A 15,525-nucleotide genomic window follows, 5' to 3' on the forward strand; every position below is an offset into this window, starting at 1 on the left:
GAACCCGTGTCCCCTGCATCGGCAGGCGGACTCTCAACCACTGCGCCACCAGGGAAGTCCAGTGCCTTTTCTTTTTATCTTAGAAAGTCTCTTTAACATTTCTCGTAAGGCCAGTCGAGTGATGATAAACTCCTTTACTTTTTGCTTATCTAGAAAATTCTTAATTTCTCCTTCAATTCTGAATTCTTTGCTGCATACAGAATTTTTGGCTGGCATTTTTTTCCTTTCAGGACTTTGACTATGCCATGCCACTCCCTTCTAGCCTGTAAAGTTTCTTCTGAAAAATCTGCCAATAGCCTTATGGAGTTTCCTTTATATGTAATAAGTTGTTTTTCTCTTCCACTTTTAAGATTCTCCCTTTATCCTTAACTTTTACTGTTTTAATTATAATGTATCTCAGTATGTCTCTGTTTGAGTTCATCTTATTTAGAACTCTTTGGGCTTCCTGTCCTGGATGTCTGTTTCTTTCTGCAGATTAGTAAAGCTTTCAGCCATTATTTCTTCAAACAATTTTTCTGGCCCTTTCTCTCTCTCTTCTCCTTCTGGGACCCCTGTAATGCAAATGATATTCTGTTTGAAATTGTCCTAGAGGTCCCTTAAGTTATCCTCACTTCTTTTAATTCTTTTTTTTTTCTCTGTCTGGATGTTTTCCATTGCATTGTCTTCCAGCCTGCTGATCTGTGCTTCTATTTCTTTCATTCTGCTGTTGAACCCCTCTAGTGTATATTTTGGCTCAGTTATAACTTCTGTTTGGTACTTCCCTGTATTTTCTGTCTCTTTATTGAAGTTCTTGCTGTGTTTATCCATTCATCTCCCGAGATTGGTAAGCTTTTTATGACCACTAATTTGAACTCTTTATCTATTCCATTAAGGTCTTTTTCTGGACACTTGCCTGTTTTTTGTTTTTGTTTTTGTTTTTGGAACATATTCCTCTGTCTCCCTGAAATAACTACCTCCCTGTCTTGAAGGAGTGGTTTGTATAGGAGCTGTTTTGTGTGTCCCAGAAGTGCAATCTCCCCCAGCCACCAGAGCCAGGCACGCTATGAGTGTCCCTCACTTGCACTGTGCAGGCATGCTATCTGTAATAGGGTCGTGGTGGCTGCATGGGGAGAGTGGGGTTCAGGGTGTTTACCTGGCCTGGCTTGGCCACTGTAGGATTTGAGTCATTTACCTGTCCCGGCTACGAGGTTATGGCTTGATCTCTGCATTGGGGGGTCAGGGCTTGGAGTGTTCATCTGACCTGGATGTGGCTTGTCTGCTGTGTAGGAAGGGCAGGACTCAGGGCTCAGTGCTTGTCTGTTCCAGGTGTGATTCAGTCTCTGTGCAGAATGGCTGGGCTTGAGGCACTCATCCAGGTTGGTTACGGCTTGCCTATTGAGTGGGGAGGGGAGGGCTAGCAAAAATGGTGCCCACAGGCTCTGTCATGTAAAAATGAGTTTGTAAAACTGGCATCTACCAGTGCTTCTGTTCCTGGATAGAATCCCTACAGGTTCTTGCCTCTCGCCAACCACTTTAAAATTAGTAACTGAGTCCCCTTCACTTATAGTAGAGATATTTTTCAATCTGTTGCTTTTGCACTGGATCTCAGCTTGCTTGGGTTTGTTTGCAAACCCTTTAAGAGTGGAATCTCTGTTCTCTGCAGTTCAGATTCTCCTGGTCTGAATCCCCATTGATTTTCAAAACAGGACATTGTAGGAGCTCATCTTTCCAGTGCTAGCCCCCAGGGTTGGGATGCCTGACATGAGGCACAATCCCTTCACTCCTCAAGAGAGAGTTTTGTATTGGGGGATACTTCCTGATTGTGGGGTCACCATGTCCAGGGTGGGGTCCGAGGTAAGGCTGTGTCTCTGCCTCTCCTACCCTTGTCCATGCATCTCTCTTGTCTTTTGTTGTGGAGATGCACTTCATCTAGGTCTCAGGTTCTCTTCCAAGGAAAATTACTTATATGTAGCTGTAAATTTGTTGTGTCCATGGGAGAAAGTGAGTTCAGGGTCTTTCTATACTACCATCTTAGATGCCCCTCAATTTATTTTTATTTCTGAAAGATCCATTTGGCTTTATCTTTTTTGTCATTGCATTGTTTCTTTATATATTTCACATACATAATTATACCTTATTTCTTTAAATATTTTATACATATAAAATTAATGGCACTATTTCCTTTTTGCTGTCTGTCTCTGTCTCTTAAAAAGATTATTTTCTTATAAATTTGACTGTCCTTAATAAAAGCTCATATTTGGCTGATCTTAATATGTGTAAAAACTGGGGCCTAAAATGAAAAGGCTTTCATCCAGAGAAGATTCACTTTTGCTTTTTTTTGAGCCAGGGAGTATTACCAATCTCATGGCCCCTTTCAGATTCCCTGGCTCAATATAGTACACTCTGGTTCACCTTCCTCCTCTTCCTTTAGACAATCATGATATTGGAAAGTTCCTTAGGAAAAACCTACCTTTCTTCTGTGCTTATTAATTCAAGCTCGGATTTCAGGATCCCCTCCTGCCCCTTGGAAATTTTCTTTAATTCCACCTCCTCAACTCAGTATTACAACAAAATTCATATTTTATCCAAGGTCTATCCACTTTCTCACATTGATAAAGCCCTAGGTATATATGCTGTGCTGGAAGTAAAAATTAACTTTCTTTAATCATCTGAGTAATTCTTTTATTTAGTAATGTTTTGCATTGATTAGTATTACATTTTACAGAATTCCAACACAAAGCCAATTAAATTTTTTAAAAAGAGAAAGAATTTAATGACTCACATAATTGTTTCCAAACGTTCTAAAATACTAAGGAATGATCAAGAATGCTCCCAGAATTGGTTGCAAAATCTTTCTGACTGCTGTTGCTGGTTTTGTTCTGCAATTTCTTGCCTTTCTGAATTGCTAATTTTTTCCTAAAATGCTGATCTTGTCTCTAATGCTGCCAGAGAATGTGTCTCACTCAGCCAATATTTACAACTATTTCATTTTGCTCTGCAAAGGTTAACTTGTCCTTTTAGATTGTCTATAACCCTGTTTCATCCACTTAATAATGTGGAACAATTTCCCCTGGGCTGAGTCAAAGCACTTTTGAGAGGACATTCAGATACTTTCTTCAGTCTTAGTATCTCCACATGAAGTGCTTGTCTTTTGACAACTTCCTACGAATCTGGTGAAAGGTCTTAACCTTAGTTTCCTGGTACTCAAGTTGTCTTCATTATTTAACAGTTGATTCTAAAACAATTGTCATGCAAACAAAAGACTTCTGCCAGTTTTCTTTGATATCATGTTTTAGCAAAAATATAGCTATTTATTTATAATTTGAGGAATACCATGAATGGACTATATGATTGCTATAGGTTATAGATTTAATTAATTATAAATATTATAATATTTATATTAAAATATTATAATATTAAAATATTATAATTTGAGGAATGCCATGAATGGACTATAGATTGCTATATGAGTGTAAACGGAATCTAATTTTTGAAATGAGGAATGGCAGGGAAAACTTCTCTGGAGAGGTGAAATTAAAAGTGAAGACTAAAAAAAAAAAAACACACACACACAAAAAACGGTACTGGGCTTCCCTGGTGGCGCAGTGGTTGAGAGTCCACCTGCCGATGCAGGGGACACGGGTTCGTGCCCCGGTCCGGGAAGATCCCACATGCCGCATAGCGGCTGGGCCCGTGAGCCATGGCCGCTGAGCCTGCGCGTCCGGAGCCTGTACTCCACAACGGGAGAGGCCACAGCAGTGAGAAGCACGCATACCGCAAAAAAAAAAAAAAAAAAAAACTAAGCTAGATATTTCTTTTTCAGAAGATTTTATCTAGAAATTCAACTTTGTTAAAGACTATTCAAGTTTTCTATTTTATGTTGGATGTTTTGATAGTTTATGGTTTTTGAGGAATGGCCCTTTTCCTTTTTGTTGTTGTTCAAATTGGATAATTTCTTGATCTGTCTTCCAGTTGGCTCATTATTTCCTCTGTCATATTCATTCTTCTATTGAACTCATCTTTTAATTTTGATTACTGTATTTTTCAGTTCTAAGATTTTATTTTTTTCTCTATATCTTCCATTTCTGTCAAAATTTCTGTTTTCATTTGAGTCAAGAGAATTTCTAATATCTTATCAGAGAATTTTTATGATATCTATTTTATAATCATTGCCAAATAATTACAATATTTGATATATCTTCATTTTGCAGTCTGTTGATTTTCTTTTCTTATTCAAATTGATGTCTCTGGTTCTCAATATGGTGAATAATTTTGGAATATATTCTGGAAATATTAAGTCATATATTATAAAACTAGTTATGTTTATATCTTCTATTTTAGTAGGTAATCTTCCTGCTAAAGTTCAGAATGCATGTCCTGGCTCACTCTGGGGGCTGTAATTTAAATGCTGAGGTTTCAAAACCTTTGTAGTGCTATTTTGGTCTGCTCTGTTCATGTGCTTTTCAATGAATGACTAATTAGAAGCATAGGCCACTCTGGAGTCTGCCCAGAATTTTATACACAGAATACTTTTCTGCAGCTCCCTTCTCTCCCTATACCTACCTTCCACTTTCTAATTGGGTGGATGCTAGGTGCTTCATCTTTGCTGTCACTCAGTTAGAACAAGCTTAGGATAATAAGACTCCATTTTACTGTCTCCACAGTACATGAGAGGTGAAAGAGTGCTGCTTCTTTGCTGATGCTCACTTAGTATAAAACTGTGATTATCCATATAGCGAACTCCACAGTTCCACAGCCACAGTGTTCAATATGGAGCAGAGGGGATGCACCTCTGCTCATGTTAGTGCAGTGTGGTGATGGTTGATAGGGTTCTGACACACAGTCTCTCCAATGCATGGTGGGGAGAGGTAGGGATACTACCTCCTAAGTGTAGAGCAGGGATGGAAGATAGTGTTCTGTCCACAGTCTCCAGAGCACACTGTAGGGAAGCAGTGAGGCACAACTTTTATCTTATTATTACAGACCTGGAGGGAGGTCAAAAAAGTTATGTCTTGCAGGACATAAGTTTTCCCAGTCTTTGTTTAGGGAGACTATGCTTTCTTAGAGCTTTTTTAAAAAAAGTCTGTTACCATTGGCATTTGTAGTTTATGGACTTCCTTAGTACCCAGCCTGGGATATATTGGAAGCAAAAACAAACAAACAAAACATTTAGAATTCACTTCTAAGTCATTCCTCAAGTCACAAAATCCCTAGCTAGTTCTTTTATCTGCTTTCAGATTCCTCTGATATTTATTTCATCCAGGATTTTTAGTTGTAATTACTAGGAAAATTAAGGAAGAATGCACTTTTATGGAACTCCTTTTATGGAAGGGAAAGACCAATGGCTAATCAATTTTAAGGCCATATATTCAGTCCTAGCCTCATTTTCTGTTTTATCAGCATTTGCTAAATATGTTCTGTGTACTATTAGCACTCCTGGAGAGTTATAAAGGAAGTAGAAGACTTAGTTACAGCCCTCACATCTATTATGATCAAATTCAGTCAAAATACATTTACTGAAAACCTTTTGTTTGCCAGACAAATTTCTGAGGTGGGGATAAATATCATGGTCTAGTTAGGGAACAGATATTCAAACACATTATCCTATTACAATGGGTTAATGATATACTTAGAAATGTTTTAAAAGATTACTGAAGCAATGAATATTTCTCTTTTTATACATATACATTAAATTAAACCTGTGACAATTGAGTTGGTTTTGGGACTTAAACACGAAATTGATAGACTACTTGGGAAATGAGATAAAGAACAAAAATGCAAATTTTCATACAATAAATCTTCAAATTCATGTAACCAATAAAGTCTATACAGAGATATAATTTTTATATGTGGGAGGAGGAAAGCGTAAGGAATAGGAGAAATGGCATAAATTGTATTGTGATTTGGTTTCTGGAGTAGTTTTTTAAGTGTTAAGATCAGTCATAGAGAAATGTAAACTATGTGAATTCAGTCCATAACATATACCTGAGTAAAAGCCATTTGATTCTCTTACTATGGAGATAGTCATGTGCTGTTATTTTGAGAATGGTGATAGGTAAGGAGCTCATTATCAGTCATTTTAATTTTACAAGTGTCTTGGTTCAGGCTGCTATAACAAAGTACCATAAGCTGGTGGCCTATAAAAAACAGAAATTTATTTCTCACATTTCTGGAGGCTGGAAGATCAGGGTGCCAGCATTACTGGTTCTGGTGAGCTCCCTCTTCTGGGATGCAGACTGGACTTCTCATTGTATCCTCACATGGCTGGAAAAAGGACTAGAGTGCTCTCTGGGGTCTCTCTTATAAGGGCATTAATCCCATTCATGAGAACTCTGCCCTCATGACCTAATTACCTCCCAAAGGCCCACTTCCTAATATCATCACATTGGGAGTTAGGATTTCAACATATGAATTCTGGAGGGGGACACAAAATTTAGTCTGTTACAATATGAAAGGAAAATATGGAGCTACTAAAATTAAATATCAGACACACTCCCTGACTTCAGACTATACTACAAAGCTACAGTAATCAAAAGAGTATGGTATGGGCACAGAAACAAACAAATGGATCAATGGAACAGAGTAGAGAGCTCAGAATAAACCCACACACATTTGCTCAATTAATCTACGACAAAGGAGGTAAGAATATACAGTGGAGAAAAGAGTCTCTTCAATAAGTGGTGCTGGGAAAACTGGACAGCTACATGTAAAACAATGAGATTAGAATATTCCCTATCACCATATACAAAAATAAACTCAAAATGGATTAAAAACCTAAATGTAAGGCTGGAAACCATAAAACTCCTAGAAGAAAACATAGGCATTATGTTGTTTGACATAAGTCTTAGCAATTTGTTTTTTTTGTATCTGCCTCCTCAGGGAAGGGAAACAAAGGCAAACATAAACAAATGGGACTTAACAAAACTTAAAAGCATTTGCACAGTGAAGAAAACCATCAGCAAAATGAAATGGCACGTTACTGAATCAGAAAAGATATTTGTAATAATATGTCTGTTAAGGTGTTAGTATCCAAAATATACAAAGAACTCATACAACTCAATATCAACAAAGCAAACAACCCAATTATAAAGTGGGCAGAAGACCTGAATAGGTATTTTTCTAAATAAGACATACAGATGGACAACAGGAACATGAAAAAATGCTCAACATCACTAATCATCAAGGAAATGCAAATCAAAACCACAGTGAGATATTTCCTCATGCCTGTCAGAATGGGCATCATCAAAAAAACAAGAGATACAAATTATGGCAAGGATGTGGAGAAAACAGAACCCTTGTGCACTATTGATGAGACTGTAAACTGGTACAGTCACTGTGGAAAACAGTATGAAGGATCCTCAGAAAATTAAAAATAGAACTACCATATGATCCAGCAATTCCACCTCTGGGAATACATCCAAAGGAAGTACAAACACTATTCCAAAAAGATACTTGCATCCCTATGTTTATAGCTGCATTATGTACAATAGCCAAGATATGGAAGCAACCTAAGTTGCTTAGATGAATGGATATAGAAGATGTGGTATATATACACAATAAAATACTACTCAGCCATAAAAAGAATGAAATCTTGTCATTTGTGACAACAAGGTTGGACCTGGAGGGTATTATGCTTACTGAAATAAGTCAGACAAAGGAAGACAAATGCTGTATATTTTCACTTACCTGTGGAATCTAAAAAATAAAACAAATAAACAAATATAACAAAACAGAAACAGACTCATAGATTCAGAGAACAAACTAGTGGTTACCAGAGGGGAGAGGAGTGGGGAGAGAGGCAAGATAGGCAGAGGGGATTAAGAGGTACAAACTATTAGGTATAAAATAAATGTCACAAAGATATAATGTACATCACAGGGAATATAGCCAATATTTTATAAGTTAATATGGGGTATAGTCTATAAAAATATCAAATCACTATGTTGTGCAACTGGAACTAATATGGTATTGTAAGTCAACTATACTCCAATTAAAAAAAGAAAAAAAAAGAAGATGAAATAGTACAATACCTATATAATTCCATGCTCACTAGTGTGTATGCAAAGTAAAGATAAATGAAAGTTAAAGAAAGCCATGGCAGTAACTCAAAGATAAATTAATTAATGTCAGAATCTCTCTAACAGAATGACTCAGGTGACATGTCCATTGTTTAAAAGACCTGACAGAAGAAAAAATGATTACAATAATTCCTTACAGAATATAGTTTTTAAAAATTAAAAACAAATAAAAACAACCTTTAATTCTTAAATGACTTAGAAACTATTTCCTTCTAAAAGGAAATTATAATTTATTTCTGAAAATGTCATGTCATTTTTAGACTCTAATCGTATTTGATATTAGACTGATTATAATAGGAGGAAGGCAAAAATCAACTTTTAAGAATAATTTTTATACTACAGTGACTTATATAATAAAATTAATTTTGAAATAGTTGAGTTACCTGATTTTAAATAAACTAATGTATTAAGATTAAAGATGTGGAAATTAAATTTCTCCATAGTGTAATGGAATGGCTTACAATCTCTTTATTATATAATAGTAATCAAATAAGTCCATTTAAATCATATATTTATTTCTTAATATTTCACTAACTGATGACATATTATGAACATTCACAATGTTTAGAAAGGCAAAATCTGCCACTCAAAAGTAGGAAACTTACTGTAACTGACATAGACCTCCACCTGCCACCTAAAAGCATTAGGAGAAAGACAGTGGGTCCTGGAATAGAGAGGGCTTTTCTTGGAGTTATGTAGGAACATCTGCTAATGCTGAAGCTGCTACGGGTAAAAAAAGGACAAAGATCTATATGGATCAATGAATCCGGCAGGGATATAAACCCTTGTTATAACAGGAGTGCATTTGGCTGTAAGCAATAGCCAACCAGACTCACAGGGGCTTAAATACCTAGGATATTATTCATTTTACATAAGAAAATGCCTAAAGATAGGTTTTCTAAGGCTTGAATGACTGATCAAGGATAGCAGCAAGGGCTCAATTTCCTTCTATCTTCCTGCTCTACCATGTTTAATATGTCACCACCATCCTTAGTCTAAAAATAGCTGCTGTGTCTTTAATCATTGTGTCCATTGTCCAGGTAGAAAAAGAGGAAAGGATGAAAGGAAGAAGAGCACGCACCTGAAGAGGTATGCAAACCAAGCCTGTCCCTATTAAAAGCTTTTCCAGAGCCCATACCTCCTACCCCCGAGGAAGATCCCTTATATCTTATTGGCCATAATGGGGACGTGTGGCCACACTTGGCTGTCATGAAGTCAAGGATCATGAGAGTCAGCATGTACACCACTTGCGGAGAGAAAAAGTTAAGTTAGAAGAGACTATGGACTGCTTGTTTTTGAACAGAGCCAAACCACAGAGTATGCCACAGGGATGTGGATGGTACTGTCAGGTGGTTGATTCAGAGTGAATTGATCTCAGAAACTTCTGAGTTCACCTTAGTGCCCTTGAATATTCTGTATTTTACAGCACAAGAGCATACAAAATTTCCACATCTTCTGGAATATGCTTTATTGCCCTAGGTCTGTCTTCTGGTCCAATAACTATTTAATAGAATCTAAAGAGATTAAATTGCCCTTGGTCTCTAACTTCTGTTGATTAATTCTGCTCAGATTTATCCTCTCCTCTTGTTGTGTTACTATCTTATTACAGCTCATTCTGAAATTTGCTTTTTGTCCTGCTAGGGGAGTTTGACTTCTAGTATCTCCCAGTTTCTGTAGTATTTTGTCTCTGTTTCTCTCTGTTTGTTGCCTTTAACCTCTCTGTGTGGCTTTCTTGATTAAGCTGCAATTATGGCCATTTGTGGCTCCAAGGCTCACATCTTTTCAGCTTCATCACTGGAGAGGAAGGGACTCTATTTTTTAATTCCCTATTTGAAATATCCTAGAGAAAGACTGTTGACATTGTCTGGTCACATGCCCACCTCAGAAAACATGTGTAGTGAGGTTAATTGCACTGGGATGTGCCTGAGTACGTGTTCAACCATTTCCCTTAAAAAAGAGCTGGGGATTTCTAAGCAGAATGAGGGAAAAGTACTGATAAAATGAAAAAAATGATACATATTATTCTACCATATAAAATTCTATTTATATTTTTCTATGCTTAAAAAAATGCTATACAATAATTTCTTATGGTTGGTTAGGAGACATGGCTTGACATCCTTTTCTAAAATTTTGGATTAGTTCTCAATAAACATCAAGTCAGTGAAGCATGCCATAGATTATTCCAAGTTTCAAGGGAAATCCCTTTCTTTATTAAACCAGATTACAGGTTGTGAACTACAAAGAGTAAAACTGTGTTTAAAGATGATAATGGGACCACATCCAATCTTACCTAGGATGAATAGAGGTATCAAGCTGTGTGGCTATGTAGTTTCTCAGGTCCTGTTCTTCTAAAGTAGACCCCGACAGTTCTAAAGAGAAAAGGGAAGAGATTTTAAACATATTTTACACTTACTAAAATTGTGAGGTAAAATACTGCCTTTTATCTGATAAATACTGAACTTGAGTGCATGTTAGAATATCCCACATTTGTTACTACTCTCTACCCAGAGTTATAGTTCCATTTTTGACATTTTGATTCACTTTTAGGACTGTGACTATGAATTAGCAAAATATATTCCCATTTAGATTCAGTTGAATCTCATTATCTCTGAGAAGTGAGAGTTATTGCAGTTTGATTGAGCAAGTGATATTTGGTGGTTTTCATTCTAGGTGGGCAGTAAATAATAAATACAGTGATTTACTGTCAAAAGTGTAAATGAAAGATATTTCTAAATGGAGAAGAGCAACAACGCCTGTCATCTGAAAGCAATAATGTCTTAACATTTGTGTAAAACAATTATTGACAAAGCACTTCCACCTATGCTATAGCATTTAATTCTTAAAGTATGTCAGTGAGGTATGAAATGTTTTCTTCATTTTTAAAAAGAAAAAAAATTGTTACCAGAGAAATTTACATACTCAAGATCTCCACCCATTAAGTAAAGCCCAGAACCTCAAACCCAGGTCTTCTGATCCTAGTTCAGTCCTATTTTTCTATCATAGCTGTTCCTTTCAATGTAAGATGAAATATTCTGTCAGCTCTATGACAATGGCATGAAGGAACTTGAAGTAAAGTTACCTTTATGACAAAATCAGAGGATAATTTACTCATTCATTTCAATAATATTTATTGTGAATCAAGTATAAGTTTTATCCCTAGTGCCCAGAAGAATGTCTGACACATACAGTAGGTAAGATTAATGGATATGTATGATTAACAAATGGGTGAATGAACGAATGAGTGCTAAGACAAGCAAGCATCATGCTCCACTCATGACAAGTTAAAGACCCTGCTTTCAAAAAACTTCCTAATTAGGAGACACATACATATCAATAAGAAAATGCCACATGAAGTGAAAAATGCTGAAATAAAAAAATAAAGATGTTTTGAGAGCACTTAAGTGATGGATAAATTGAGCAAATCTTCACTGAGGAGGTGACATTTGAGGTTGACCTTGAAGAACTAATAAGATTTTACCTCACAGAGAGAGGGAACATCATGCTCAAAAGTAAAGGTCAGGGAATGTGAGTAGTTCCATGTGAGGCTGCTGATCAAGCAGCTGGGGTCAGAGGAGCTTGAGACAGCAAGTAGTGACTGTGCAATGTTACTGGCACCTTGTGAAGGTCATGGTTGTGTACCCCATGGTGATAAATGAATTTGTATTAACCCTGGTGGGAACATTAACCCTGGTGGGAGCAGGGTGGATTGACTGGAGTAAGGAGAGCTGCTAACCAGACATTTTATGTCTGGCTTGAACGTGAGAGAATAAACTCCTGAACCAGTGTAAAGAGGGTGAAGGTGAGGAGATAGATTTCAGTTCTGTGAGGCTTGAAGCTTATACAAATTTCAGGGCTCTCTCTCTTAAAAAAAAAAGTGTTAAAAATTACAAAATTACGTATAAAAGCAAATACTTATTTATAATGAGGAAAAGAATCTGAAATCATTACTAAATTTAAAGGGCTGACAAGTGCTACAAATTTCATAAAATCCAGAAAAATAACATATTTCTATGAACTACCTTCCTGACACAGCTCTCTATATTAAAGATATATAAACTTTTTAGATGCATACTCTTTAATATCTTCATATGACAAACATTTATTATATTAGTACTATATAAAAGACTATTATACAAATTATAATAGTATTTTCTGTGGAGAGATTAGAAATAAATTAAGATTTCTTTCTATTACAGTTGATCAATTTTTAAAAAATTGATAGTTTAGATATAAAAACCATGTGGCTTTACACACAGTTGAATCTGCTGCTTATAGTACTGCTACGGGTTGTGCCCTACACACAGGAATTCTGATAAATTTTATTTCAAGCATCTTTCATCAAAAGAAGGAAGAAATAGAGTATGGCAAGTTTATAATTGTACATGTTGCTATAAATCATATTTCTAACCAGAAATAACTTTTGTTTTGATTAGGCATTTTATGGGAATCAAATATCTCTTTAAAATTACATATGTTTGAAAATTGGAAGAATTTTCTATATATTGGCTTCTAGTTCTGTACATGTTTAACCATATTTCTTCTCCATTCTCATGGTTCTAGTGCCAGATGCCAGAGGATACTTTCATACAGTGACACATTTATATCTTTTCGACTTTCTGCTATTATGCTGGGTGGGTCAGCACAGTGTGCGGTAGAAGTACTTCTGGAAGCCATTCCTACAGCAGGAATGCTGACAATTGTGTAACCATTTATAGAAGTGACTGTAAACCACATTGATACATTCCAATAAACCAAAAATGAAATATTTCCAATTCAACTGCCCCTTAGCTGCATTCCAAACATGCTTTGTTGTCACCCTAACACTACTTAACATAAATGAAAGTGTTGTGAGGGGCAATCACTGTGGAGACAGCCATCCTAACTGACTGTGATGCTTTTGAAGTTTTAGAAAAACATATGAATATATGAACACACTTGTAAGAGCGCCTCTCAGAGTATTGGAAGGGGTTTGCGCATGCAAGATGCACCAAAATGTACACTACATTAGTTTATGGTGAACCTGCCTCTAGAGGATAAAACCTGCTTCTGGAAACTGGTTGCATATGAAGGATGAGAGAAACAGGTATCATGGAAAGCTGATGGGTTTTTATAGTTTATAATACTGGTTGGATGATAATATGATAAACAAAAAAATGAGGTAACCAGTTTTCCAGGTTTGATTGTCCCAGTTTAAGCACTAAAAGTCTCTCACCCTGGAAACACCACCCCAGAATGCAAAAATATCAGTTTTTAGGTGAGGGAGGTTGGGAAGAAAGTATCAAACAGAAAAGGCAGCCCCCCAAAATAGAGACTTAAAGAAAAACTGCTTTTAGTGTCAAATGAAGATAGCATAGATTATCTGCCTTCCACAGTTGCTACTGTTTTTACCTCTGACCACTGATGTGGTTGGTAACCATGATTTTCATTTCACAATAATGGATCATCTTTTATTGGATCACTCCAAGTGATGCAATTTCAGGGTGAAACTTTAGTGCCTTGTAATGGTGAGCATTAATAACCTGTCTTTGACTTGGTCAAAGGATGTTTCAGGATGCAAAAAGATCTTGCTAGAAAAAGGCAGTGAAGTTAAACATGACTTTTCTAATTGCTTTACAAAAATGCCCACTTATTTGGAATTCAGCTTTGATTTACCAAATTCAAATTACCTTTGTGCTTTAAAACAATTTTCCCCGAGAGTTACCTTATGATAACATTCAATGTGCTTTGGAATGTTTAAAATGATGACATTTTAGACATGGAGAGCCTATATGATAAGTTTATAAATGCAAAAGACCTGACTGATATTTGGCATACCAAAACAAGCCTGCAGAAATAAAGGAGAACATTTTAGGACAGCCAGAAATTAATCCCTATAAGTCCAAAGATTTGCTGTTGCTAGTAAGTAAAATCCTAAATAATCCATGTTCAAACACTTTCATTGAGAGGATATTTACATTAAAGTCATCACATTTGATAGACACCAGGAATCAGTGTAATGTGGTTTTGATATGAGCAGAGCTGCTTGTCAAACAGAATTTCATGTTTGGCTGTATTCAGGGTTTTTTTTGTTTTTGTTTTTGTTTTTTCTGCGGTACGCGGGCCTCTCACCGCTGCAGCCTCTCCCGCTGCGGAGCACAGGCTCCGGACGCGCAGGCCCAGCGGCGATGGCCCACGGGCCCAGCCGCCCTGCGGCATGTGGGATCCTCCCGGACCGGGGCACGAACCCATGTCCCCTGCATCGGCAGGCGGACCCTCAACCACTGCGCCACCAGGGAAGCCCCTGTATTCACCTTTAGTACTACATAAAAGAATAAGGGTATATCCTGAATCCTAAAGGCAGTTCAAAGAAGTATTATTCAAAAAGGGAAAAGAAAAAATTCTACTTTCTCATAGGACAGAAAGAAGCATGCTAATGTTATGTTTTTTAAATTAAATGTGGGTAATACCTATTAGTCTGTATTTTTTCTTTTTTTAAACTGTCTTACATTTCAGTCTCTTAAGAGCACATAAAAATACAGACTGCAAAATTTAAATTCCAAAAAAAGGCTTGAAAAGGAATTAAAATAAATTGCTATGTAAGGGCTTCCCTGGTGGCGCAGTGGTTGAGAGTCCGCCTGCCGATGCAGGGGACGCGGGTTTGTGCCCCGGTCTGGGAGGATCCCACGTGCCGCAGAGCGGCTGGGCCCGTGAGCCATGGCCGCTGAGCCTGCGCGTCCGGAGCCTGTGCTCCGCAACGGGAGAGGCCACAGCAGTGAGAGGCCTGCGTACAGCAAAAAAAAAAAAAAAATTGCTATGTAAGAGGACAGGAAGAAAACGGTAAACAATTGTTATTTTTCTTCACGCATATTATCTGTTTAATTTATTGCTGTTTTGTTTAAATTATAGCATTTATATAACAGAAAAGTGAATAAGAAGTAAAAATCTATGAGCTTGTTTTGATTCATAAATAAATAATTCTATAGCTTTGAAAATCTATAGACATCTATGTGAAAATTTTTTATAATACCATTTGGAAAACTGAGCAATTTTTAAAGAACCACAAATTTCTATGCTTTTGAATACATAGTTTTCATTAATCTATTTATAAATACAAAGATCAGAGTAAATATACCTTCATTAAAGTGATATAAACCACTACAGTATATATGTAAATAAATATTTTTTCTTCCTTATAACATACTTTAAATGTTATTTTGTCCATCTAACTTTTGAACTTTCAGTTTTTATTTTCATGTAATATCCTACAATACAACAGATATTATTTTGTTCACTTCAGAGAGTGTTTTATTATCTCAATGTTTTGGTTTAAAATACTAAAGGTTTTTCTTTGTAGGCAATATTCTAAGGCTAATTTTTAACATTCTGCGTGTGATTCTGGATTAAATCAATTAAGTCAGCTACTTTATGACTGAGTATCTCTGATATACTTACTTTTAGGTCTAAGTACTAAAGAAAAACAAAAGCTGTA

The 15,525-nt window shown here is 36.4% G+C and overlaps 1 protein-coding gene across 1 annotated transcript in view; it reads right to left on the minus strand.

The window, feature by feature from the left end:
- Positions 1–426: 426 nt before the first annotated feature.
- Positions 427–15,525, minus strand: part of LOC132427859 (serine/threonine-protein kinase VRK3-like) — a 36,133-nt gene continuing 21,034 nt past the window's right edge. The window contains exons 2-4 of the mRNA XM_060015403.2: positions 10,348–10,426; positions 1,172–1,371; positions 427–551 (exon numbers count right to left, since the gene is read on the minus strand). Coding sequence (XP_059871386.2) covers positions 427–551; positions 1,172–1,371; positions 10,348–10,426 — 404 coding nt within the window. The remainder of the gene's footprint in view (positions 552–1,171; positions 1,372–10,347; positions 10,427–15,525) is intronic.

This window comes from Delphinus delphis, chromosome 7 (assembly GCF_949987515.2).
Source record: "Delphinus delphis chromosome 7, mDelDel1.2, whole genome shotgun sequence".
Lineage (NCBI taxonomy): Eukaryota > Metazoa > Chordata > Mammalia > Artiodactyla > Delphinidae > Delphinus > Delphinus delphis.